Source organism: Halichoeres trimaculatus, unplaced genomic scaffold (assembly GCF_033239565.1).
Source record: "Halichoeres trimaculatus isolate MK-OKI-2021-1 unplaced genomic scaffold, fHalTri1.1 fHalTri1_scaffold_23, whole genome shotgun sequence".
Lineage (NCBI taxonomy): Eukaryota > Metazoa > Chordata > Actinopteri > Labriformes > Labridae > Halichoeres > Halichoeres trimaculatus.
The window spans coordinates 2222325-2250006 of record NW_027437201.1 but is presented as its reverse complement, the minus strand read 5'-3'; the positions used below and the strand labels follow the sequence as shown (position 1 = coordinate 2250006).

Genomic DNA, 27682 nt, shown 5'->3' with positions numbered 1-27682 from the left:
CAAGAAACATTACAGTTTAAGTTTGGGTTTGATTGGAAAAGGTAGCATCTTCCGCTAGGTGGCAGCATAACCCAGGAGCTTCAGTCTAACATGTAACTGCTGATGCTCTTTCCGTTCAATGACTCGCTTCCTTTCTGACGCCGTGCCCGGCAAGGCTAACGGACTCCTGTATCTGTGACCCCTGTTACAGCTAAACTGGATGTAATAACGAGCCAGATCATACATACACGTCAAAGTATCAATTTCGCAAGGACGTAGGTGGGTTTAATTCGTTTTTTGTTCAATTGCAAAACTGTTCGTGGCGAAACGAAGTCTAGAAACCGGCTTAACATGCGGGAAGGCCCGTGCTAACTGTCATGGTTAGCTTAGCAGCAACCCCGCGCCACGCTGTCTCAAGAAATACATATCATTGTTATACTTCAAGCTATCAACAAGGCAGCACAGTTTGTGTCTTAAATGTTTTTATTTTTGTAAAACTCTGCTTGGTTCTTTTATTTGAGGTGTCACTTTCTCCTACACAGCTACTGTTTGCTAACGTATTGCTATTGTGGCTGGTCTCGGTGTATACTCTTATGTGTGTGTGTACATGGGGTTTACTTATCACTTTGACTAAATTTTGACCAATAATGCAATGGCCAATTTTATATCAGGTCATTTGGGTGATATTTCACTTGTATTTGATACAGAAGGTTAACATGTTCCGCAATTTATTCAGCAAATCAAGCAAATCATGTGTTGGAATTTGCAGTTTTTGTGCTGTCCAATTTCTCAAATGTCAAGTTTGCTCTTCAAATCAACACTAGAATACTTGTTTGTGTTTATAATAATCGACATCATTTGTTCAAAATAATCATTAAAACATGGTAAATTGTTTTAATTAGGTGTATACACACACATACACTCAATGAAAATTAGTCCAGGGAGAGATGAAAAGATAGTGTCCTTTGAGGTGGCAGTAGTCATACCTTAAAACAAAGACCATTATTTGTTGACAGTCCCTTAAACTCACATGATAACCATTTTTCTTTCCATTCTGTGGATTTTTGTCCTTGCAGCTTGACATCTCCCTTCAGCAATGTCTCGTTTCTTTGCCACTGGCTCTGACAGTGAGTCAGAGGAGTCCTCATCTGCCGATGAGATCACCCCTAAAGCACCTGGAACGACTTTCAAGCAGTCAGTGCAATTTACACTTACAGCTCAAAGCAAATGTAATCCCAATAGTGATTGGGTGTTAGTTCTTGAATATCATGATTTATTTTTTATTCCACAGGTCGCTGCTTCTCAGTGATGATGAGGAAGACACCAAGAGAGTGGTGCGGAGTGCCAAGGACAAAAGGTTGGTGTGCTGTTTTCTAAACCTGAAATCCCCACTTTCTTTTTTTCCTTTGTCTTTCTGCTTGTAATGACACTCAACGTCAAATCTTAGGTTTGAGGAGTTGACCAACCTCATCAAAACTATCCGCAATGCTATGAAGATTCGTGACATGGCCAAGTGTCTTGAAGAGTTTGAACAGTTGTGTCGAGCTTTCCTCAAAAGCAAAAACATTGTGGACAAAGAGGGTGTCCCCCCTTTTTATATCCGTCTTCTGGCTGACCTGGAGGACTACCTGAACCAGGTCAGTAGATTTTGACACGTCATCTGTCAACCTTTAATAATTTACCTGCACCAATTCAGGTCTATTGAGATGGGTAAATTTTGTGTGTCATTCTTTTACCTTGTCATTCTGTACCACGTTGCACATGTGTTTCTAGAATTAATTTATACATTTTGTTTATCTTCACAGCTATGGGAGGATAAAGAGGGCAAAAAGAAGATGAACAAAAATAATGCAAAAGCCCTCAGTACACTACGTCAGAAGATCCGCAAGTACAACAGAGACTATGAAGCAGAAATAGCTGCCTACAAGGAGGTAAATGAAGAACCTTTCTCTCAGTAGTCCTCTGCTTTTCTTAGAAAATGAGCTACACCTTCAGCTGAAAGTAGCACAAACTAACAATGTGGGGCAGCTGTTGCAGTGGCAGGGCCAGTTGTCCCCAAATATGAAGATGGGTTCGATCTCATGTCCCACTATCTGTGCGCCAAACTGTCCCTTGGCAAGACATTAAACCCGAAACTGCCCCTGGTACTGTGTGATCCAGATTGGTCAGAACTGATGGTCGCTTAAGGTTTAGCCCCTGGTCTCCATGCAGATGTTTTTTTCATTTTGATTAAAGATCTCAGATAAATTGTTTATATGTGACGTGATCTCTTACAGTCTGGTGTTTACATGTGCCATGACAGTTAATCAGAACAGCAGTTTTTCTGATGTGTTACATGCGCAGATCACTGCAAGCATCACATTGTTTTTCAAAGATGTGGGTCCATTGTCTATTAGCACAGTAGCTCCCATTGTCTTTACACTACCACAAAGCTGTAGATGAAGCTCTGCAACCAGTGTTACCAACTCCTCTCAGAAAAGTCACTTCTGGCTGTTCCAGGCGTTAAAACATGCTAAATGACACCATTGCCTAATTTGCAGGAGTCATTTACCTGCATTTGTCTCAGACGCTGTAGGAGAGAGTAACAACATTGACACATTTTTTTTTAAATCTAAATCCAAATATTAACCCTCCTCCTTTTCCTGGGCTTTGGACCGGCCAAAGTGAGCCAGAGTCTGCTGTGAGCGAGGATGATTTCTCTGTCTCTAGGTATTTTGGAACCGGGGGGTGACAGAACCCGCTGCTCAATGAGGAGAGATCAACGGTGCTGTAACATCAGTCTCCAAACACCAGAAATAATGTTAGATTTGTCCCTAGTCACTTTATTGACAAAAATAGATATATAATTAACTAAAAAGTCAGTTGGCAGTGAGAGTTGTACTTGTATTGTGCATGTACATCAAGACAGAGCATGTGCAGACAGAACTCAGCCTGACAACTTTCCGCTTCACTGTTTACAGAACTGTACTTTAGATGGGTTTGGGGAAAGGAATATTCTACCCCTCTGCAACTGGATGAAATGTTAATACTGATTGAGGTGTTTTTATGGAGCATTTTTAATCTGTTTGGGCTAATCGGAATATAAGGCTCCATTTAAACCCAACGGTGTCTGAATGTAGTTTGGAAGGGGCACTGTAACTGTGACTCACAGTGTGCAGAGTAGGGCTGCAGCTATCAAGTATTTTAGTATTCGAGTATTTTACTGAAAATTCCATCCATTAATCGAGTAATTGGATAAAACACATTTTTGTTAAGTTAAAGAGCAGTCATTTTCCAAATGAAATTTTGTTTCAAGCAAGTGTAAAATTAAGTGACTTTGGGTGATGAATTCCAAGTACCGTGCAATCTGATGAGATATGAGATACAAGCAGCTGATGCAGATCAATACATGCTTTCATATCAGTCTCCAAACTCCAGAAAAGAAGCTAGATTTGTTGCTAGTCGCTTTTTTGAAAAAGAGGTGGCTTGAGGGTCTGAAAACTCTCTAAATATGGCATCAGCTCGATTTGAAATACCACTCTTTGAGCTTTTTTTTTAATTAAACGATTCCTCGAGGCGGAGAAAATTCCTCAATCATTTTTTACAATCGAGTACCTCGAATTATTCAAGGAATCGTTTCAGCCCTAGTGCAGAGCATTCTGTAAACAGTTTATTTTCCATGTGATGGTCCATTTAACAAAGGTGAAAACTAAAAGTTTCTGTTTTCTTTTTTTGTTCTTAGAATCCACAGGAGTCTGCAGATGAGGAGGAGGAGAAAGAGCCAGGGGATTCTGGTAAGTTTGATGTGTACGCATAATTTACTGTCACAGTACAAGACCTCAGTAAAATGTACAAGAAAAACAACTATTTTCATTTTTATTTTTTTTTGTGTCTGCACAAGGGTTATATTCAATTGGTGAGGTGAATTTGAAACATGCAAGATCTCTGAATATTTTTTGATGTATTGTGTTTTACCAGGCTCATCCTCTGAAAGCGATGGAGAAGCAGGCGAGGAAGGAGGAACAGCGAAGTCTTTCTTAAAGAAAAAAACGGAGCCCACCGCTGACGCCAGCAAGTTCCTTAAAACTGCCAAGGGGTCTGGGGTTAGTGCCAATATCCTGTTAGCTTACTGTTTCACTACTTTGTGAGAGTAAGCCTCGCTAATGTGCTGATGTTTTCCCCTCCAATAGGATGAAACTTCATCTAGTGATGATGATGATGATGAGAGCTGGAGCTCTGACTCTGTTGACAGTGGCAGTGAGAGTTCTGATGAGGGTGAGGAGAAGACCTCCTCCTTAGCTGTGGTCTTCCTCAAAAAGTGAGTCTCCCTGTCAGCGTCTTCTTTCGTTGGTTGGTTTTAGGAAACAAAAAGTTCCTGAATTTGAATCATGAAAACTAAAGCACAGCAACACACTTTGTGTCCATCTCCAGGACTCAGGATGCTGAAAAGCCGAGTGAGAAGAGGACTGGGAAGAAAAGGAAGCTCAAGAAGAAAGAGCGGCTGGAGGAGGAGGCAGAAGAGGAAGGAGGAGAGGAGGTGGAAGGAGGCTGGGAGAAGGTCAAGGGAGGTGCCCCATTGGTCAAGGTAAAGGAGAGATCAAATGAAGCCCTTTGAGAAGCTGAAAGCTCTGGTGTTGATTCATATCAGTACAGTACAGTTAACTCAGGAGCTTCAGACAGATTTACAAAGATGTTTGTGTCAAAGGGCACGTAAGGACAGGCAACCTTTGAAAAGCAACCGTCACAATATGAAGTGGATCATCAAACTCTCATTGTCTGCTTGTTTTCTTTTTTTGTTTTGTATCCATTAGGAGAAGCCCAAGATGTTTGCCAAAGGCACAGAGATCAACATCCCAGTTGTGGTGAAGAAGCTGAATGAGATCCTGCAGGCTAGAGGCAAAAAGGGTACAGACAGGTAAGATCACTGCATGGACTAACGTTCAGTTTCATCTGTAATTTTCATCTCAAAAAATTGTCAAAATAGCTGCAGACCTTACAGCAGACAGGAGTATTACACATCGGAGAAAATGGCACAGAAAAGGTCTTTACATTTGTAACTGTTAGGTGAATTTTCTGATCTTATCTAAACCACATTTTCCTTTTCCTCTTTCCAACAGAGCTGCTCAGATTGAGCTGCTCCACGCTCTGGCAGCCATCGCTTCTGAGAACAACTTAGGCCAAGGTGTCATGGTCAAGATCAAGTTCAATATCATCGCCTCCTTGTACGACTACAACCCTAACCTGGCAGCATTCATGAAGGTAAGAGCTCTGGATCCAACCTGTTCTATAACAGATCAATGACAAAAAACAAGTGAAAATCTTTTATCACCTGACATCCATGTATTGTTTTATGTTATTGACTTGAGTAGGCCATCTAGTGTCTGCTTTGAGTTGTAGTTAGTTCCTCTGTTTTGTTACGTTAAAAATGTATAACGAGCTAATTTTTACAGTGTTTCTCAGGTAAAATGTAAAGCGTAAATCCTGAACCAGTTTTCTTGGGGAGCTGTATCTGCTAAGCTAAGCTAGCTTGGAAAGAATAGACAACGTGAGGTCTGGCTGCTCCCTGGTCATTCAAGTAAAGTTAGCAGCAGCAGGCCCATGTGTTGTGAAGACACTCTGCCATTGGTTGAAGGAGAAGGCAGCAGAGGTGCTGCGTTTAGGGGGCATTTGTTTACAATACTGCCCAAGAAATAAAATGCTGAAGAATGATCTGTCTTTAGAAATAAGATCATGTACATGTGTGAATACGGATCACTATCTTTCAATGATCGATCGTGCAGCCCTAGTAGATTTCCAACAAAGTTTTACTGGGCATGTCTATGCATGGCAGTGTGGAGCTATTGATATCCCTTAAAGCTGTAGTGTCATACATGGATCATAATAAGCACAGATTTCAATGCAGATAGAGTCAAAAGGATGGTTGTTTTGTCTTTTTACCCTGTAGCCTGACATGTGGAAGAAATGCCTGGACTGTATCGATGAGCTGCTGGACATCCTCTTTGAAAACAACAACATCTTCATTGGAGAGAACATTGCAGAAGACAGTGAGAGTTTGGCGGTGACAGACCAGGTACCCCGTTCTCTCTTCTGATCTTGAAAAAAGAAAAACATAATAGTTGATCGTTTTTAAATGTGTTTGTTTGGAACATCTTACAATAGTTCATCACTTCCTGTACAAACTGCACATCTGGCGTTGTATCCTAATACCAGAGTTCAACTTTACATTCATTTCTTCTTTCCTTTTTTAGCCCTTCAGAGTTCGTGGATGCATTTTAACTTTGGTGGAGAGGATGGATGAAGAGTTTACCAAGATCATGCAGAACACTGATCCCCACTCCCAAGGTGAGTCACACCAGAGCAAGGACTTGTGCTTATCTTTATTTGAAAGTATCCTCTTAGTAGTAAATTTTTTATGTTTGAAAGTAAATCACTAAATGTTTAAAGTGTCCCTGAAGTATTTTGCGTAACATTTTAGGGGCTGTGTAAAATCTCGTTCTTTGTTTTTCCCTGATCCATCCCCTCTCCAGAATATGTGGACAATCTGAAAGACGAGGGGAGAGTCTGTGGCATTGTAGACCGGCTGCTCAACTACCTGGAGAACAAGGGCAGCACAGAGGAGATCTGCCGTATTTACCTCCGCAGAATCATGCACACCTACTACAAGTTTGACTACAAGGCTCACCGCCGCAGCCTGGGCCTCCAGGGAGAGACCAAGGTAAGAGAGGCAAAGTGGTTTGCAGCTTGATAACACTTGATCACACTTTAATTTGTTGATTTGTTTTTAATTTGCTCAACATACAACTGAGTTAATGTGTTAATATGCATCAACAGTTTGTTAAAAAAAAAGAAAGAAAGAAATTTCTATTTTGTGTGAGAATGAAATCCTGTCGCATTATGCATTTTACAACTGCTCACAGGACTTGAAATTTTTGAAAACTGACCTTAATCGCCTTTAAAAGTGTTTGAATTTGACCATGAAAAAAGTGTATGAACCCTGAGTATTGATCTATCAGGAAGTGAAAGAATTTATTAGTCTAGTCTTGGTTTGAGATCTGCTAGTTTGAGCCCTTCTGTGGTTTTTAGTCAGAGCAAGACCAGGAGGAGAGTGAGGGAGAGGACAGCGCTGTCATCATGGACCGTCTCTGCAAGTTCATCTACGCCAAGGATCGCACTGACCGCATCCGCACCTGCGCCATCCTCTGCCACATCTATCACCATGCTCTGCACTCTCGCTGGTACCAGGCTCGTGACCTGATGCTGATGAGCCACCTGCAGGACAACATCCAGCACGCTGATCCGCCAGTTCAAGTGAGCAGACAGACAGAGAGAATAACATGTGAGAATCAGAGAACTCCGATTAACTCAGAGTGCATGTTTCCTCCATTTTTAGATCCTCTACAACAGAACTATGGTGCAGCTTGGTATCTGCGCCTTCAGACAGGGCATGATCAAAGACGCCCACAACGCCCTGCTGGACATCCAGTCATCTGGCCGCGCTAAAGAGCTCCTTGGTCAGGGTTTGCTCATGAGGAACATGCAGGAGAGGAACGCAGAGCAGGAGAAGATCGAGAAGAGAAGACAGGTCAGTTCAAACAATCTGAGCTCATGGTAGTATGGCTGGCATAAAGAAGCTTTCTGTAATTAAAGGAAAAACTAAGTTTGTGTTACAAACACCTACTCTCAGACAGCAGAGAATGAACATATATGAGCTTTTCTTAAATTTTAGATACTGTTTGTTTCATTTGAATGTTTCTTCTACCATGTGCTGCCGTCCTTAAACAGGATTGATTTTGCAACAGCACATCATGACATCACTTCTAACCTGCCTTACAGGTGCCCTTCCACATGCACATCAACCTGGAGCTGCTGGAGTGTGTGTACCTTGTATCCGCCATGCTGCTGGAAATTCCATACATGGCTGCACACGAGTTCGATGCCCGCCGCAGGATGATCAGCAAACAGTTCCACCACCAGCTGAGGGTGGGAGAGAGACAGCCTCTGTTGGGTGAGCACCACTCTTAGCACTGTCATGTTCAAATGAAGTTGAACAAACAGGATAACTGTGGCCTTGTGTCTGTGCCACAGGACCCCCAGAGAGCATGAGGGAGCACGTGGTGGCAGCTAGCAAAGCCATGAAGATGGGTGACTGGCGTACCTGCCACTCCTTCATCATTAACGAGAAGATGAATAGTAAAGTGTGGGACCTGTTTCCTGAAACGCAGCGAGTACGAGAGATGCTTGTCAGGTCAGTATACACAAATCATTGTCTGTTTATCTATATGGTCAGCGATCCTGTCACTGTTTTGATTTGCAGCGTGGCCATGAGTGTGTAATGTGATTTAAAGTATTTATAATCCCCACCAACTGGATTGTTTTCCCTGTTTCTACAGAAAGATCCAAGAGGAGTCACTGAGGACCTACCTGTTCACATACAGCAGTGTGTACGACTCTATCAGGTAGGCATCGGATGAAGCTTCTTTAACTGAGCTAATGTCTGTCACTGCTTGAGCATTATTTGAGGTGAACCAATACGCTTCTGCTTCAAGCTGCAGCCTCACTTTTTACGCCTCAAAGTGATACTCCGGGATGGAACAAGTTGGGTCCTATCACAAGGTTTAGGGCAGAAATGACCCCTACAGCAGTGTTTTTGTACAGCAGAAGCCCAGGGTGCTCACACCAAACACCCCCTCCCTGCTCCTCTGCCGGTTTCCTCTGCACTTAGATGGGGCCATATTTTACTTGACCAAAAACACAAATAAACGGACTCCCACCGAAAAAATCTGATATCAGTCTGCATTCACGCTTTATTTAGAGAATTTTCAGCGCGTTACTTTCACACAAAAACACAGCTAAATAAGGCTCTAGTTCTCATCGTGTCTCTTCGTCCTGGCAGACTACCTGCGTTTGTTTATATCTGGCACGCCGCGCACAGACTGATACACTAAGCGCCGAGCGCCTCGTAGCCAGCTGTGGCTCTGCAGCGGAGGTAGCGCCGTTTTTCGACACGATGAGAACTAGAGCCTTATTTAGCGGTGTTTTTGTGTGAAAGTAAGGCTCTGAAAATTCTCTGAATAAAGCATGAATGCAGACCAATATCAGGTTTTTTCGGTGAGAGTCCATTCATTTGTGTTTTTGGTCAAGTAAAATATGGCCTCGTCTGAGTGCAGAGGAAACCGGCAGAGGAGCAGGGAGGGGGTGTTTGGTGCGTGCGCCCTGGGCTTCTGCTGCACAAAATCACTGCTGTAGGGGGAATTTCTGCCCTAAACCTTGTGATAGGACCCAACTTGTTCCATGCCGGAGTATCACTTTAAAGCCAATCCCACGTAAACTATGATAAGCTAACATTACAGTATTCAGAAGCTACACAATATAGCTTCTGAATACTGTAACGTTAGCTTAATGTTAGTTTTTCATAGCTTAGATGTCTCATCACTCCTGTAATGCAGTACATGGCAGTGAAGTCTGTTTGCTGTGAATGTGTTGGCCTAATCTGACATCAGTTTATCATCACTTTGTAAAAATGTGTTGGCTTTGGAAGAGGAGAAACAGTCGCTCTGACTACGACAGCCAGAGAGTGTTGAGGAATGATGATGTAACAGGGATTGTACCAGGGATGTTTTTTTTAACCCCTTCTTCTTGGCCCCCAAAATAGAGGGCCAAGGAGAAGGGGTAAGAAAAAGGGGAAGGGGGAAGAGTGACAATTGGGATTGGCCCTTAGAACAGATACAGGTCAAGTTGTCCCTCCACCTACTAGCATGATTGTTAACACCAGCATCAAGAGAAATTGAGATTAAATTTTATTTGCATCATGAAGAAACTGGTGATGTTTTGTGTGTTTTTTTTTCTCTCTAGTATGGAGACACTGTCTGAGATGTTTGAGTTGGAGATTGCCACTGTTCATAGCATTATCAGCAAGATGATCATCAATGAGGAGCTGATGGTAAGTCCCACTCTTCCTTGTCTTAGAGTAAACCTCGAGCTGTGACTGTTGGCTTTAGATTGACTCATGTTTAAATGAACCATTGACTAAAAAGCCCTAAATGTTTCCTTCTCCACACAGGCGTCACTCGACCAGCCCACACAGACAGTGGTGATGCACCGCACGGAGCCCACCTCCCTACAGAACATGGCCCTGCAGCTGGCAGAGAAACTGGGCAGCTTGGTGGAGAACAACGAGCGCGTCTTTGACCTTAAACAGGGCGTCTACGGAGGCTACTTTAACAGAGGTGAGTTAACAGAGTAACCACAGATGCAGAATACTTTAGATTTGCATCTTGTTTCAGTGTTTGTCTCGCTCTCAGAGAATAAATCACTCATTCTTCTCATTACAGATCAGAAAGGTGGCTACCAGCAGAAGCAGTCCTACCAGAGGGGTACGTAAGCTACACTGACTTCACACTTTGGGAACAGAAATATTGTGACCACATGGTGACCTTCCCACACCAGCAACCTCTAGATCTCTTGCCATGTGTTGGCTGCTCTTAACCCTGTTGCTGACTTAGCTTGGACACATTTAATCAGTAGCGAACTTGTGATGTATTAAAAGTTCAGTTAAGGATAAGTTTGTTGTTTTTTTAGAAGTAGATAGCATGTAGCACACATCACCATATCAGAGGACAGAAGTCCTAACATTCATTAAAGCTGGATTCAAAGTTAGAAATGAAGAGCAGTGATGTGTCACGTGTTCATATCATGGCACTGTTAGATCAGGTCTTTTATGTATGAGGCCAGTGCAGATCAGGAAAATTGAGAGAAATGGTTTTCAAAAAATGAAAGGAAGAGAAATCCCAGAAGGAAACACCCCCCCATTTGCTACTCATGTAGCTTTTATTAGAAACAATCTGTTGATCAACAGATGAGCTGGCTGAATAAGTCTTTCCTCAGTGAAGGTTGTAAAAATTGTTGCTTTTGAAACGATTTATAGCTAGAAAATGATTTTAATTTGACACCTGGATTAAAAAAGTGTCATGTTACTCTGAGGTAACCATGGTTTCTTTTTCCACTCTCACAGATCAGAAAGGAGGCTACCAGCAGAAACAGGGGGGCTACCAGAGAGGTGGCTACAGAAATCAAAACCAAAGCAACTACTGAGCTAGGAACACATGGGTTGCCCTCCTGTTACCTGAAACAAGTCTTCATTCCATAACTTCAGCTAATACAACAATGATAACACATGTTCCTGTGCTCCATACGTGGCTGTGAGCTGCTCCCCTTCTTTGGACTGCAAACAATCTGCCTTCTGCTTATCCTGAAAGAGCTGGACGCTGGAGCAGAGCAGGTCATCTTCACTGTGGCTGTTCAGTGTGATATTCTAATATTTCTATGAATAAACATTTAAGGTATTGACAGATAGGAAGAAAGGGTTACAGTGTGAATGGCTTGAGGCAGTGCAGTCAGACAAACATGCCAAGTACCTCTGACATACTCATCTAATAAACAATAGTCAAACTTTTCTGAGTTTTCTTTGTGACTTTATTATTTTCTGCCTTAAATTAACAGTCAATTCCTGATCACCAAAATGTGTTTCTGTAATTGTTGCTCCACAAGTATGTTTGAGCAGTTTAGTCCAAATAATATCTTTAATGCTTGAAATAGAACTATTGTTATCCATCCATTTTAAAGTGCATGGATAACAGATGTTTTACAATAGTGCAGAAAAAAGAAAAACTAGGGATGTTCAATACCACTTTGTCAGACTGATACCAGTACGAGTACTCTGATACCGAGTACCAATACCACTAGTACTATTGACAAATATAATTTCAATGAACACTGACAAATCAGTTTGATCAAAGACAGCAAAGTCACACTGACATAAAGTCCAAAATAAAACACGAACAACACTCTTGAGTTTACCATTTGTTTTTGATAATTAAAAGTGTAAAATAAAACTAGCAACTGTCAGAGGTTTTTTTGTTTTTGTTTTTTTTAAACGAACTGAAGTGAAAAAAAAGGCTTAATTGTCAACTCTGCCTGGTTCATTTATGTTGTTTGAACAAGACCTGAAGCAAATTTGCCGCTGTGTAAAACTGCAACAATGTAGCGCCAACTACTGGCGAGGAGGACTGACACAACTTAAGATTTTTTTCCCTCAAGTTTTGGCTGCTGGTATTAACAGCCTTTGCAAGTACCAATACTTTGAAATAAGGCAGGTGTCAGCCTGATACTGATAGCAGCCCTCACCCATCCCTAAGAAAAAAAGTATTTTTGATTAAAAATTATTTAACTTTATTCCATTCCGAAACAGAAAAATTCTCCGAGAATTTCAGTGCGCTGGCTCAAATTTGGATTTAAAAAATGTGAATTTATTTTGAAACCTCACTCCAGCAAAAGGAACTCATTGTATGACAGGCGGTGTAATACACGCCCGGGTTTGTGTGTGTGTGTGTGTGTGTGTGTGTGTGTGTGTGTGTGTGTGTGTGTGTGTGTGTGTGTGTGTGTGTGTGTGTGTGTGTGTGTGTGTGTGTGTGTGTGTGTGTGTGTGTGGGGGGGGGGGGGGGGGGGGGTAAGCTTCTCTGATGTATCACACATTTCAAATACTCATTCGATAAAAGTGATACAAGTCTTTTGTAACCCATATACTTCTGTTTATCCAGCAAAAAAAACGTGAAACTGCTCATGGAGGATGAAGTCTATGTTCTTCAAGAGGAGAAAACCTGGAGTGAGTGCCTTAAAAAAACAGGCTGATAAATAAAATATGATGAACAATGGAGAAAATAACGCTCTTGGGAGTTGAGGGCTTCAATCATATAGAAACAAAGAGACGGCATTAAGAGGAAAAGTGTAACATTGTGACAGACACAGTTGCTTGTGGGCACTGAGGTGGTTAAAGCCGTGACGTGTTGGTTTAAAGTGAGCTGTCAGGGGCACAGAGGAAGGCAGGTTATAGACAGGTACCATGAAAGTTTTCAAACACTTAAGCAAAAGTGTTTCATTTTGCAATGAGATCGTACATGACAAGATAAAAAAACAAGGATCAAAGTTCCTGATAAGAGCTCTCAGGAAACTTTAATTTTATGACAACTAAAATGAACTCTGACGAATAAGGTTGTTGTTCTTCCTTCTCTCAGGTCCATTTGATTCTCCACCTTACTCAGTAAATTCTATTTCGACATCTTTACCCATCAACACTTCGTTTACATTCTGTTTGATTCATCAGTATTCTGCAGGTTATGACTTAAATATAACTCCATGTGTTGAAATGACGTTAGAAATTGGCGATACTGGTATCACATTTTAGTTTGTTATTCTGTGATCTCAAGAGTAAAAAAAGGTTTTCACCAAATGAATTCTATCAAAATCTCAATGAATCAGGCCTTTGATTTTCCACCACTGACCAAGCAAAAATCTGGACCAAGATCCAAATTTAAAAACCAAATAACAAGGATTACAGGGAGTCCCGCAGAAATCAGATTCAGCTGGTTGAGCCCGTTGCTGCTTCCATCCTCAATGAGACCAAGAGATTGGATCACATCAGTCCAGTTCTGAGGTGGTTACACTGCTCCCTGTTTGCCAAAGAAAGGGTTTTAAAATACTGTTGTTGGTTTATCAAGCAGTGATTGATTGAAGCCCAAAAGGGCCTGTTAGTGATCTTCGTACTCACGTCAGTGCCCTGTGCTGTGCCTGTTACCTCGCTCCCTGAAGACTCAGTCTCCTGTAGAACTCTTTCCTCAGTAGGTCTCTCTCTTTGCGTATACCCTGCAGCACTGTGCGGTTTTCCTGAGCCCGTCGGACCAGGTATGGCAGCGTGTCATCCACTGAGCCGTATGGCACTGACTTGTATATGGCGTAACCCTCTTTTGCTGGGGCACCCAGGAGAGAGTTGTGAAATACAAGTTGAACAACTGCTGCCACATTTCAGGAAAAATGCAGATTTAATTCCTGAACATTTTTTTTCTTTTAAATAAAGACAGAGTTAAAGAGAAGAATCACCCAGTGTGAGAGAGACGTGATCACACATGCCCAGCAGCTGGCCAAAACACACTGAGCCCCCATCTCTCTCGATCCCCAACTCATCCATCCTGACAATGAAATACAATTGTTAGCAACATTGAAGGTAGAGTCTGCAGGATTTTCTTCAAAAAAAAAAAAAAAAGTCAACTTTTGTAAGAATGTTCAATTGTCTCCTCTGGGCCTCTATACATGTGTATCAGTGTCCGTGTCTGCCTTAACTCCCTCCTCTGCCTGAATGTTGATATTATGGTTGTATTGGAGAGTAGGCCTCTTTACATCAGCCAATCACAGCGCCCAGTGCCCAAGTGACTTTGCGTGTTGATTAGTGAGTGGAAGAAGCTAATCAGAGCAGCTGCGAGTTAGCGTTCTGCTAACCAGGTATATGTCAAATACTCGGCTTGTGCTAACATGCTAAGTCAGGTGCACGGCCCTTGAGTCTCTCCCACCTAGAAACGTGATGCTACAGGTTGTTGCTGGGCTAGTGAGAGTGTTCATGTAGTAAAAGTTGGAGGCTGTGGGTGTGTGCTGTTGCTGGCACTGAGCCAAGGAGGAGGAGCAAAGTTTGAATGTTGTGTTTACTAACTATAACAAAAACTCCTGCAGACCCTACCTTTAAAGACAGAGGTATCAAAACCTAAAAATAATGTCACCAATATTTAAAAAGAAAACTGAACATCATTGAAAAGGAACTGAATGCAGAAAGTGTGTTCAAAGACTAACCGTTTGGCAGCTATTCTCACCGACTCCTCATTGTGAGTGGCCACTATGATCCTATTGCGCTCTGGTTTCTGGGAAATTGCTCTCAGCATCACATCCAGTGAGCCATTATAGCTGCAACAAAAGCAGAGAGTAGTTATTAATTGAAAATGCTATATCTTGTCTCACTGAAAAATGAAAGCACTGAAAAAAACAACTGTAGAAATTCAAGAAATCAACAAAGTTGTAAAACAGCTATAATCTAAACTCAGAGTAGAAATATTGGGTCATTGTCCTGCTGCAGGATGGACCCCTCACTAACACGGCACATACAGGGGGTTACTGCATAGCGCTGCAGAATGCTGTGCTAGCTGTTTTGGTTTAGGGTGTGTGGGTCTCACTCTGGACAAGTCAGCAACCCTGGATCCAGACAAACAGCCATAGACCACCATGCTTCATCCCCCATGCTTGAAAGTTGATGTCCCACACTGAGGGGTCATCTTCCTTGGCCTACTGGACAACATCCTGTGTGATGAACCTAAGGCTGTATTCAGACCAGAAAAGTCCTTTGGTCCACTTGTTTGGTCCGGACCAAAAGCAGACTTTATTTTTTTCGTTTGGTGCGGTTCGTTTTCAGATTGTACTTTTTGCAAGTGGACTATATTCTGTAAACACATCCACGTGTGTGATGATCAGTGCTCTCATTGGACAGCACTGACAAAGGCAGCACACAGAATACAGACCTGAAATGGAGGTAAACGTGTGTTTGTGCTCTTATTAGAGCTGCTAAATCATTTTCAGTTTCAAGAGCAGCTCCTTCAAAGCAGGTTTAACAACACAGTTTCCAATTTTGGAACAGAGAAGACGAATGCGCGCAGCAAGGAGACGCTATGCTCTGTGTGTCCTGACCCACAACATGCTAATAACAGCATGGCTAAACAGAAGACAGAGGATCAGGTACAAACCAAAGACGGTTAGGTTACGGTGGCTTTATAGGCCCAAAAGGCGCATGTATCCTGTAGTTAGTTCGGATGGACCTTGGTTTGTATTCAGACCTGCACCAGAGAACCACAAACCGCAACAGAGTTCGTTTGAAAGCGGACCGAGACCACCTCAAAAAGAGGGTCTGGGTCCGGTTGTTTGGTCCGCACCAGGGTTCGTTTGTGTCTATTCACACCTGCATGAAAAGTCCGCACCAGCGTGGGAAACCAGAGTTCCCTCCAGTTTGCCTTGGTCCAGCTCCATTGGTGTAGAAGAGCTTTAAATTGGTAACGTTGCTTCAAAGATGCCTTTTTGTTTAATACTGAAATGCACATCATTTTTCAGTTTTATTTAACCCTTTTTGTTTTTACCTGTGGCATTTCAACACTTATCTTTGCACTATTTTAAGGTATTCATTGGACTTGAACTGCTTGAATTTCAATTAAAAAAGAAAGAAAAATGTTGTGTTATAAAATTTTTGACCAGTGGTATATATTTAACAGATTTAATTCCATAACAAAACTAGTGCAGTGGTAGATTTGATTAAAAAAACAAGGCTCAGAATAAATACTGTTTTATCATTGAAATTAATCTCAGACATGTGGTTAAACTTTGTTCCTTGTAGTCCTGCATGTAGAGATTCATTTGCCTGTCTATCTACTGCTCACCGACCTGGCGTTGGTGTCCTCCCAGGACCTGTGGATGGGGTCCTGACGCCCCTCTTTCTCTGCCAGTTTCCTCTCTTTGTCCATGTAGGCCCCACGCACCAGCTTCACTCCCAGACAGAAACCCTCCTCCTTGGACAGACGTAGAGCTTCCTGCAGGAGAGACTGTGATTCCTGGAAGATGGGAAACTGAGGTCATTTATTAATGTCAAATATTCCTGTGTTTAAGACATTTCTGTAAAGTTTGTTTCATATTTACCTTCAGATAGCACTGATACGTGTTCCAAATCCAGACACCGTCTTTGTTAAACTTCTTCATCATGGCCATGGTGACGAGTGACAGGGCAGGGTTCATGTAGGTGTACTCTGCATCCACAAGGACTCGGACTTTGTTCACACTTGTCTGATATAAAACAAATAACTCATCAAATATGTGGAATAATAATGATTCATGTTTTCTGGAAACTTCATCATGGCCGTAAAATCCCACGATGCTTCACATCATTACCTCTGCTATTTTGCTGAGTCGTCGCAGTCCACAGAGGAAATGGGCAACTTCACTGTCATCTAAACCAGGAAATTTGATTTGCTGAAAGAGGGAGTTTAGACAGGTCAAAGGTTAATTAGATGAGTCATCTGTGCGTGAATTGAAAATGAAAAAGAGACAGCTTTAAAAATGTCTGGTTATATGTTTTATAAAGCCATGGTTATAGTACCTCTCCATCCATGGCTCGAACAAGCAGATTCAGGTCATATGGTTGTTGTGTGGTGAGGGTTGTAAGTTTGACCTTGATGTAAACAACACAGAGTTATCAGTGCTGAGAAAGACACAGAGCCCACTCTGAACCAAAGGAGAGCTGACTCTGGGAAACATTCACTCTAAGATCAACCTGGAGCAGCTGCTGACAACAAACACTGAAGCATGTGCTCTTATCTTTTTCTCCCCATGATGTTTTAACCTACCTGAGCTACTCCTCACCGAAAGTGATGCAGTCAACTTATGACCTCAAAACCAGTGAATGTAACACCTTTTATTTCCAGTATGTAAAAGCTGTTCTGTATGTAAAACTATTCTGTTTGTTAAAGCTTCCTCTCATAGTTAATTTTCCTCATTCCTGTTATATTGTGGCATTGAATTTACAGCATTCAAAATCAAGTGTAATGAGGAAAGGCATGGACTGCTGAACATCTCTTTCCAGGAACAACAGCATGCTGTGACTAGCAGTCAGTCCAACAAGCTGTATGACTGACAGACAGCTGGAGTCACAGACTGAGAAGTTCCCACGTTTTCCTCTCCATTGATAAGTCTCTCTTCATTCATGTTGGGCTGTAAAACCTCAAACCTGTTGACTCCTAGTCTGACTCCACTCATTATGTCCATTTGTCGTCGTAGTCAAGATAAATACAAACTGATTTTGACACAGTCTGTTTCATTTTGAAAGTCACTGAGTATTTTAGGTAGTTTCAGGTCACAACTTCCTGTCTCGCTCAATCTTCCCTAGGCTGAGCTTATGCAACAGATCAGATCCAGTGTGAGTTGAGACATTGCCTTGAATGGAAACCTATCTGATCTGTCTGGTGTGACACAGCAGAGATGCACTATAGGCACATCTAGTGAATTTCAGCCATAGGAGCTCCTTGAGTGGTCAGAAAGACGAGTAAAGTGCTGCTAGCACAAGAACTGCAATTCCACATATGTGCACTCCTGGCAGATATCTAATGTGAGTCCATAGTCCTTTGCCACGTTTGATATTAAAACTATTACAAAACATAATGGTGATCTTTGGCATTTATAAATAAACAAATGCACTACTGCACATTTTTTTTAATGTTTGACAACTCCCAGAGGTTGTTGAGACCATTATGTAAAATCCTATCTTAGCCACATTCAGTTAACACTACATCCACACACTGGTAACAGAGTCTGCTGGGTAAAGACCCCTTCAGTGTTTGCTAATCCCATTCACACACCAGTAACAGGGTGAGATTACTCACCTTACACTTCAACATGTGAATAGCTGTACCGGGGATCAAACGCCAACCCTCTGAGAGAGATGACTACCTCTACCACTGAGCCACAGTTGCCCCACAGTGTCACAATGCCATGTTTAATTAGGGCGTATTAGCTATAAGTGACAAATGAGTGCTGCTAGCTGTCCTCTGAGCTATTTGTAAATAAAAGGCTGATCTACAGTATGTGTCTGTTAAACAATGCAATAGGATCTTATCCTGTCAGTGAAAGTGTCCTTTTACTTGAATTAACTAGTCTTTAAACTAGCTTTTAACCCAATTTGAATAACCTATAGGAACATAATCCTACTACTATCCTACTCCATGCTCATGCCTGACTTTAGTCACTTCAGGCTAATCACAGAGAATACCGATATGGTCACAGGGCTTGTAAGAGCCCAAAATGTAACAACAAACCAAAATGTAACATTGGCCCATGATGTAACAATGACCCAAAATGTAACAACAACCTATAATGTAACAAAGACCCAGGATGTAAAAATGAACCATAGTATAAAAAAAAACCCGAAAATGTAACAACGACCAAAAATGTAACAACAACCAATAATGTAACAACAACCTATAATGTAATAACGACCCAAAATGTAACGACAACCCAAAATGTAAAAAAGACCCAAATGTAACAATAACCGTAAATGTAAGAAAAACCCAAAATGTTACAACAAACCAAAATGTAAAAATGACCCATTACGTAGCCATGACCCATGATGTAAAAACAAACCCATGATGTAGAAACCACCAAAAATGAGTGTTACATTGACCCATAATGTAAAAATGACCCAAAATGTAACAACCCAAAATGTAACAACAACGCAAAATGTAACAGAAAACCCAAAATGTAACAACAAACCAAAATGTAAAACTGACCCATTAGTAACAACGACCCATAATGTAACAACCCATGATGTGGCAACAACCAAAAATGTAACAGTGACCCAAAATGTAAGTGACCTAAAATGTTACAATGACCCATAATGTCAAAATGACCCATAATGTGACAACGACCCAAAATGTAACGACAACCCAAAATGTAAAAAAGACCCAAATGTAACAACAACCGTAAATGTAAGAAAAACCCAAAATGTTACAACAAACCAAAATGTAAAAATGACCCATTACGTAGCAATGACCCATGATGTAAAAACAAACTCATGATATAGAAACCACCAAAAATGTAACAGTGACCCAAAATGCAACAGCAGCCCAAAATGTAACAGTGACCCAAAATGTTACATTGACCCATAATGTAAAAATGACCCAAAATGTAACAACCCAAAATGTAACAACCCAAAATGTAACAACGCAAAATGTAACAGAGAACCCAAAATGTAACAACAAACCAAAATGTAAAAATGACCCATTAGTAACAATGACCCATAATGTAACAACCCATGATGTGGCAACAACCAAAAAAGTAACAGTTACCCAAAATGTAACAGTGACCTAAAATGTTTCAATGACCCATAATGCAACAACAACCCTAAATGTAACAACAGCCCAAAATGTAACAACAACCCAAAATGTAACAACAACCAAAAATGAAACAAAGACCCAAAATGTAACAACCCCAAAATGTAACAACAACCCAAAAATGTAACAACAACCCAATGTGTAACAACGACCCAAAATGTAACAACAACCCATAATGTAACAATAACCAAAAATGTAAAAATGACCCATTATGATACAACAACCCAAAATGTAACAAAGACCCATAATAAAACAACAACCAAAACCTAAAAATGACCCTTTATATAACAATGACCCATTATGTTACCACAAACCATTATGTAGCAAAGTTCCAAAATGTAATTTTAAAAAAGTCAATAAGGCCCGAAACATACTTACTGGTCAATAATGTAACGAAAGTACTGAGTCTGAAATGTAATAATAATAATAAAAAAATAATAATTAACCCAAATGTAACAAGCTGCTAAATTTTTGGCAAAAAGTTGTTACATTTGGTTTTGTTACATTTTATTTTAAATCACAGGCTCAGCATGTTGTTACATTATGTGTCATTGTCACAAAGGGCAGCAAACTTATTATAGATTTTGAGCTCTCCTTATACAATCTTGTGGCCTTACACACAACTCTGGGCTGAGCAGGGCCGTGATCTTCAGCTGCATCATGGGGTCTTTGCTCCAGGTGTTACTGTGAGACATTCGCACACATTCCAGCATGGCCTCCATGTTGTCGTCGTATCTCTTCTCTCTTGTGAGGACAGAAAGCAGGATTAGACTGGATGTATTTTAACTCTGTAAAATGAAAGCTAATGTCAGGCTAGAGAACAGAAACAAACCATGACAGAGTTCTGTCTTTGATGACCTCCTGACCCAGTTTCAGGATCCTATCTTTTTCAAAATCTTGTTTTTAGTTTAGTGGAAACACAAATACCGTATTGACCCAAACATAAAACACGTTTTTTTTTTTTTTTTTTTTTTTTTCGTTAAAGATAAAATGGAAAAAAGTGGAGTTGTCTCATAATCAGAGTCTAACCATTGTAACAAGTTGAGGTGTCTAGGGTTGCTACATGACCATGACAGCAGAGAGCGCCAGCTTTTTGTAAAGACAGTGACCTCACAGTGGCTGAGGTCGTCTGTCAGTCACAGCCCAGAGCTATGGACAGGAGAAGAGAAATGAGGAGGTGACGATAAAAACTAGTTTCTTTAAACAAAGTACTTTTTTGGTTATCAGAGTCTTTTTCTAAAGATTTGTCTGGAAAGGAGGAGGGTCCCTTTATAATCAGGGCTGTCCTATATGTGGGTCAATACAGTAAATCATAAGCTATAAATAAATGAATAACTATTGCTAGTGGCAGCTTCTTTGTTGTTGTTTTCCTACCCTTTCCTTCTCCTTTTAGTTCTCTTTGTATTTGGAGCCTGTCCCTACTTTTTATGTCTCATTTGTCCGACATGGACACCAAACTGGTTATGTCTGCTGTTCTGTTTTTACTTTTTTTGTTCCTCTGCGAGATCCAGAAATCTTGTGTACATGCTTGATTTCAGCTATTTGCAGCCTGTAGCATTTTGGTGCTAACTGGTGCTAGGTCCAAAGTTCCCTGCAAGGTGAGGAGAAGGAGGTGAGGAAGAGGTGCTGGTGCTGCGGTGTGAGCTAAAAAGGGAAGACATCGACCTGTCCATCCATCCATGCTTATGGTAGGGTGACCATATTTTGATTTCCAAAAAAGAGGACAACGGCACTGGCCTCAAGGCACAAATTCAGACAGGCTTCTTATATTCTTAATATTTTCACTGCCCCGTGGTTACTCCCGTCTGTGGAAACACCACAGTACTGTTTTTTTTTTTGAGTGCTTCATGAGTGACTTCAACAGAATGGGGGGCTATTACACCTAGAGATGGGTACTGAATCAGGTACTTCAAAAGGTACCGACCGACTTCTGTCAAAAGTACCGAGTACCGATTCATGTAAAATCAAAAGGTACCACGTTTGGGTACCTGAACACATCCTTGTGACTGTGAGGAAGTGAAAGAATAGTCGATTTTCCATGATGGACATGAACACAGCATTGCAAGGGTATATACTGAAGGATATATATGTTAAACTGAAAAAAATATATATAACATTGTTAAAGAAATTGATATTATTTACCACATAACTACAAAAAAGTACAGAAAATTTGTACCGTTGAGCACTGGTACCGATTGCCAGGTACCAGGCATTGGTGCCAGCACTCCTAAACTTTTTAGCAACGTCAGAGTCAGGAAATGTCTTTTTTTAGCAAGGCACTGGTGCAATCCATGGACGTGTAGCTGTTGTGGTGTTTTACAGTATGAAATGCCATTGTCATGTCATGTTTTTCGGTGTCCATGTGAGCTTTGAGATCTCCAGCACCTTTATTGGACACTGAGACATATGTGCCAGCTTTGCACACGGTTCACTCCGCCTCCCACTTGTCCCGATCGGGACGGTATGTCGGAAATTTTTTTTTGCAGTTCATCTGTGAAGCTGCACTTACGCCTAGGCATCTCCCGTGCAATACAGCTCCGCTGTCCAAACAGCCCCGTCTTCTCCGCTCTCCGTCTATGTCTCTCTCTCTCGCCTTCTCTCTGATCCTCTCACTCTCTATGCGTGTGTGTGCACGCGCTGAGCAGACCTGCCCACAAGGCAGCCTCTCGGTAAGTGATGCGCATGATAGTATTGTTTGCGAGCGCCGGTCAATTAACGGATGTGCGTAATGGTCCTATGAAAATCAGTGAACACCGGACATTTTCGTGAATTTATTAAACCCGCCCGGACACCCCGGACAGGACGTAAAAAGTGGACATGTCCGGGCAAAAGAGGACGCTTGGTCACCCTAGCTTATGGGGAATGTAAGATCTGTCTCCAGTAAGATGGACGAGCTAGCCGTGCTAACCCAGCAACAGAGGGAAAACCAGAGGACAGAGTAGCATCATGCTATTCACAGACATAGCTAACAGAAAGCCATATTGAAATGGGGTTCAGGAGGTTTTTTTTAGGTTGTCTGAAAAGTATTTTTCTGTGAAATATCCATGTCAATTCACCCATTGTTCTTAAGCATAGAGTATTTGTAAATTTTCTGGTCTTACTGTGTTTTTTCCATAAAGACCAATAAAGAAGGTTGTCTTCACTTGTATTTCAGTAATCATGCTTTGAAAGACAAGACAAGCCGAAGGCGTCCTAATACTCTCCTACCCAGTGCTTTCCCCCAGATCCTCCTCAATGGGCACAGCTAGCATGGGCCTCAGTCCCAGCTGGGCCATCTTCTCCATGGACTGTGAGATCTCGCTCTCGTTCTCTCCAGCCACAAACTGGGCATACACGGTGGGCCTCAGCAGCAAAGAGAACCCTCTCTTCCCCAGAATGGTACGAGCTATCGTCATGAGCTGGGAAATAAAAATGGAGGAAGAGAGTTAAAACCAGACAGAAAAGTGAAGAGGAAAAGATTTTCAACTTTTATTTTCCTTTTTTATCTTCATGGAGATACAGTCTTACCTTCCCACAGTTGTTCACCAGTATGGGGAAGGAGCACAGGTGGAAGACACCCAGAGCTCGAAGCAGCTCACCAAAACTTTTGACCCTGAAGGCTTTGGGGTCTTCAAAGGCCAGAGGATTACAGAGGTCAGGTTGTTTCAGCTCCTCTGTCCGACAGGCTGCACTGCTGCTCGTCCTCAGCGGCAGTCGAAGAAAGAGACGGGGACGCAGACGAGAGCACAACATCGTCAGGGTGTTGTGTGTGTTACTTCCTCAGCTTGTAGGTAGATAGGTAGTTTCTGCAACTAAACAGACAACAATCATACCTGAACACATGTATTTATATCAGTTCATGTTTGAAAATAACATGCATGATGGTTTATGCTGCTTTCAATAAAAGTATCAGCCTAATGAATGTGAAGAAGTGAATCAAGTCATAAGCCATCCTCATTGTTTTTTAATTAGTGCTATTTAATATTATCAGTCATACTTGTGATGAAAAGGATTCTATGACATGAGAAAATTCTGGAAGTAATGCTTTCATTCATTCAGCGTGTTAGTCTGTTAGATAGTTCAGCAGGTGACTGCGGTTTTAAACTCTTAATAACTTAGACCCACACAGAAAATTTAGAAAAGTCGAAGTCATGTGAGTTCACTGAGTCATACGTAATATATCAAAATCCAACATCTAAGTAGAGTAGAAAACTGTTTTTTGTTTTGTTTTTTAATCAAATATCGATCAAACCAAATATCAAAATAAGGTTAAGGAGGAATCTTACCTGCCTTTCCTTATGTTCACAAACTTCTGAGAAGAGGAAAAGAGGAGCAGGTGCAACTCCGGTTTTTCATGTGAACCAGTTGAATTCATCCTCTTTTGACTTACTTACTTGTTAATGAGTGACTACTCTGAAATTTGAGCAAACACCAAGTTGACCCTTAGTATCATAGGACAGGTGTTGTCTTGTGTTTGACACCGACCAAACAATACGTTTGTTGTATATTAAAGCACTTTTTGGATTTTGGTGTTTGGTGTGAAGGTTTGGTTTTGAGTTTGTGTTTTGTGTGTATGTCAGAGTTTTTGGATTTTCTTGTGTATCTTGAGTTTCTTAGCTAGTCTTTGTGATTCTTGTGTTAGTCTGAGTTCTTCTTCTTGTGTGTTTCCTGTTTTGATCCGTAGTTCTTATTCCGTGTAGTTTTGATTTCGTTCATGTCATTTGTGGGTCATATGTTTCTTCTTGGCATTTCTGTGTTTTAGATTCATCTCGTCCCTGTCTGTGGTATTCCTGTGCTTTTGGTTTGGTTCCCCCTCTCTGATTTGGCCATTACTTTCTTGTCTATAATCTCTGTGTTGCTTGAGTTCTTCTGTCAGTTCATTGTCTGTGTATCCTGCTGTGTATTTGTAGCCTGTTGCTTGGCTTGTGTTTGGCATCTCGTGTCTACTGGTTCCATCCTTATTCCTGGTTGATTTCTAGTGTTTTTGGTTTTTGTTTCCTAATTTTGGATTTTTTATTTTAGTTAAAATAAAACTTTTAATTAATCTGCAGCTGGGCCCTTCACCTATTTTTTCCTGCTCCTGTGGTTCATGACATTTGGATGCATATAGCAGATTAACCAGAGGCCTCCAGTGGGAATGGTGGTCAAAAGTGGGTCAAAAACAAAAAGTCTTATCTGGGTTTCTTGTGCTTTAATCAAGGCCCCAGTTTAAAAGGCTGGTGAAGGTCCTCTTGAAACCTTAGTGATTTTTCTTCTCTTTCTTCCTCTTTTCCTTTTTCCTGCCACTTTAACCCCAAATTACATGCCTTGAACATGTTTAAAGTCATAAAAACGTGCCCCAAATTCAGTGAAGGTAAAAAAAAAAAAAATGATTCCAGTGTTTGATGCTGATACTTACTCCAGAGCACTCCCTAGGTGAGCAAAATGCAGCCCCTCAGGCTACTTCAATCTACAGGTTTGAAATGTTTTTCAGCACAACTATCATGCCTAGACCCCCAAAAATTCTCTCATGACCAGAGTGAATTCCCGTCAGGACGTTTGGAAATTGGAGTTAAATGTCTGACTTTGACGATTGTTAGGGTATGTATTAAAACAAAATTATCCCACTGTTTTCTTCCAATCAACTCCAAACTTGCCTTGAGTATACTCAGTAATGACAATAAAAGTTTATCAATGTCTTTTTTTTTTTTTTAGCTTAATGGGCGTGGCCACAATCAACCGCCAAAGTTGACTATTTTTGTGACTGAATGACCCTTAATAGCTCTCTTGAACAACATTGGATCAGGACCAAAACTCACACGTTCAGTGTCTCAACCTAAATCCATCTATATTCATCTTTTTAGCTTTAAGTACAGTGCTGCCTAATGTCAACAGGAAGTCATGTGTTTTTACTCCATGCTTAAAAACTCCTCCCTTTTGTTGTGCTCAGAAAAGTCTGTCACATCTTCATAAAGCATCACCAATCAGGCCTTGTCCTGTACTCAGAGGGTGTGTCTATGGCGCTGCACCAAACTCTGAAACTCTGCCCCATTAACCAGGAAGTCATTGTAGATCAGGGGTAGGCAACCTTTTTCATTACTCAAGCCACTTTAAATAACACTCACGTCCAGAGTGCCAATATATACTTCTTTCATAAAATCATCAACAGTCATTGAATGGTTTTCCATGCTTAGCTTCCCTTGCCTAGTTAGTTTTTAATAGTACAGGAAGTTTTGAATGTGTTGCTCTGTTTTGTATACTTTGCTAACAGGACTTGATGTCGTAACATACCACACTTTCACAGCAAAGGGTGCATATGACTTGATCTCTATCTTTTTCTATCTCTGGGGTCTAGAAGTTATTAGGATTGTTTGATTTTCCAACAAGAGGCACAGCTCAGGTCACACGACCACCGGGCGCCCAGTAGTTGCTCGAAGAAAAACTCCCATAAGGCGTCATGGTGAATGTGGCTGCATCCACGGATTGGCTTCATTTCATGGTTCCAGGAACAGACAGGTGACGAGGCAGATGCTTCGTCCATGTGTTATACAGTCTATGCAATAAATCCATACTACCTCGTCCAGCTATGTTGGAAAGAATGACTGGAACTTGGTTTGTGTGCCATGATAACCCTGCTAAATGGATGTGATCCCAGGCTAGCAGACTGACCTCCCAAGAGATTTGTGGTGACACACCTGCCAGACAAATTTGCACTTGCAATGTCTTGATTTACTTCAATTATTGAACATTATTTGTAAAAAAATAAAATAAATAAAAATAAAAAAAAAATTGCAAAAACATTTGTAGTGTGCTCAATTTCTTGTTAAGTATTTAATAGAATAGAATAGAATAGAATAGAATAGAATAGAATAGAATAGAAAAGAAAAGAAAAAATAGAATAGAATAGAATAGAAGAGAATAGAATAGAATAGAATAGAATAGAATAGAATAGAATAGAATAGTTTTATTATGTTATTTATCTATTAATTTATTTATTTTGCCCTCTGCCTCATTGTAACTATTCTCTGCATGCCAACATAAATAGCCTCATGTGTCAGCTATGGCACTATTACCCTAGGTTGCCTACCCCTGTTGTAGATCCTTCATATATGGAACAACCTGCTTCAACTTTCACAAACATGATCAAGGTTCACTTCCCAATACATTTACAAGCTCAAATCTCTGCCACTGCAATAGCGCCACCCTCTGGACATACATGGTAGTGTTTTTCCACGTATATAGTCTAATCTGGTTCAAATTTCACACACATGATCACAGTCCACCTCTTGACTTATATACACATTTATTACAATGATAGGAATATCGCCACCTATTGGCCACCAGTGATATTTACTCCAATAAACACCTTTAAACATGCATCAAATCATCCTCATTCTTTGATGATCTCTCACACACATGACTGAAGATGATAAACATATCAAAGTCAAAGCCATACATACTGCTCTAAAGCAGTACTGCAACCTACTGTATGTTGAAAAATACCTATGGATACTTGCAGTAAGGGCCCAACCTCATCTCATATCATGACTTCTCGATGAGACACAACTTGCTGTACCTGTGACATACCATGATGGGTGTGTGTTGGGCCAGGGCCTGTTTATCGCCGCTTGCAGCTTTAATTACTTTTATGTTTTTTGTAGAAGATTGTTACACATTCCCACACATTTTAACTTTGCACATTTAAGAGTAAGCACGCCTTTGTAGCCCTCTGTTGCCTCTGTCAGTAACTCTCAGAAAAAATCAAATCTTTGAAAAAAAAAAAAAAATATAAAAGTTTTTATTTATTTATAATTTTATATCCTCAAAGAAGAATGAGACATTGCACTGCACTGTGTCCGAGTTATAAGTAGCAAACATTAACTTTAGGAATTACTATGAAAAAGTAGTCTAAAGCCTTTACCTGTCATACTATTGTACAGTCATGTGGCATTAGCATTTCTTTAAAAAAA

At 40.9% G+C, this 27682-nt stretch overlaps 2 protein-coding genes across 2 annotated transcripts; one reads left to right on the top strand and one right to left on the bottom strand.

The window, feature by feature from the left end:
* Positions 1-104: 104 nt before the first annotated feature.
* Positions 105-11412, top strand: eif3c (eukaryotic translation initiation factor 3, subunit C). The gene is made up of 23 exons (XM_074663866.1): positions 105-258; positions 1056-1173; positions 1271-1336; positions 1427-1616; positions 1785-1910; positions 3701-3752; positions 3937-4061; positions 4149-4276; positions 4390-4543; positions 4770-4873; positions 5076-5217; positions 5903-6028; positions 6207-6300; positions 6486-6673; positions 7042-7266; positions 7349-7540; positions 7792-7963; positions 8044-8203; positions 8349-8414; positions 9811-9898; positions 10019-10184; positions 10290-10331; positions 10970-11412. The coding sequence occupies exons 2-23, from the start codon at positions 1076-1078 to the stop codon at positions 11047-11049; spliced, it is 2784 nt and encodes a 927-aa protein (XP_074519967.1). The 5' UTR covers positions 105-258; positions 1056-1075; the 3' UTR covers positions 11050-11412.
* Positions 11413-13584: 2172 nt separating this feature from the next.
* On the bottom strand, positions 13585-23486 carry prodh2 (proline dehydrogenase 2). Its single transcript, XM_074663905.1, has 10 exons — positions 23262-23486; positions 22962-23152; positions 20372-20498; positions 16970-17041; positions 16762-16842; positions 16513-16656; positions 16261-16427; positions 14632-14742; positions 13891-13979; positions 13585-13760 (listed from the first exon to the last, which is right to left on the bottom strand). Exons 1-10 carry the CDS (start codon positions 23484-23486, stop codon positions 13585-13587), a joined length of 1383 nt encoding a protein of 460 aa, XP_074520006.1.
* Positions 23487-27682: the final 4196 nt, after the last annotated feature.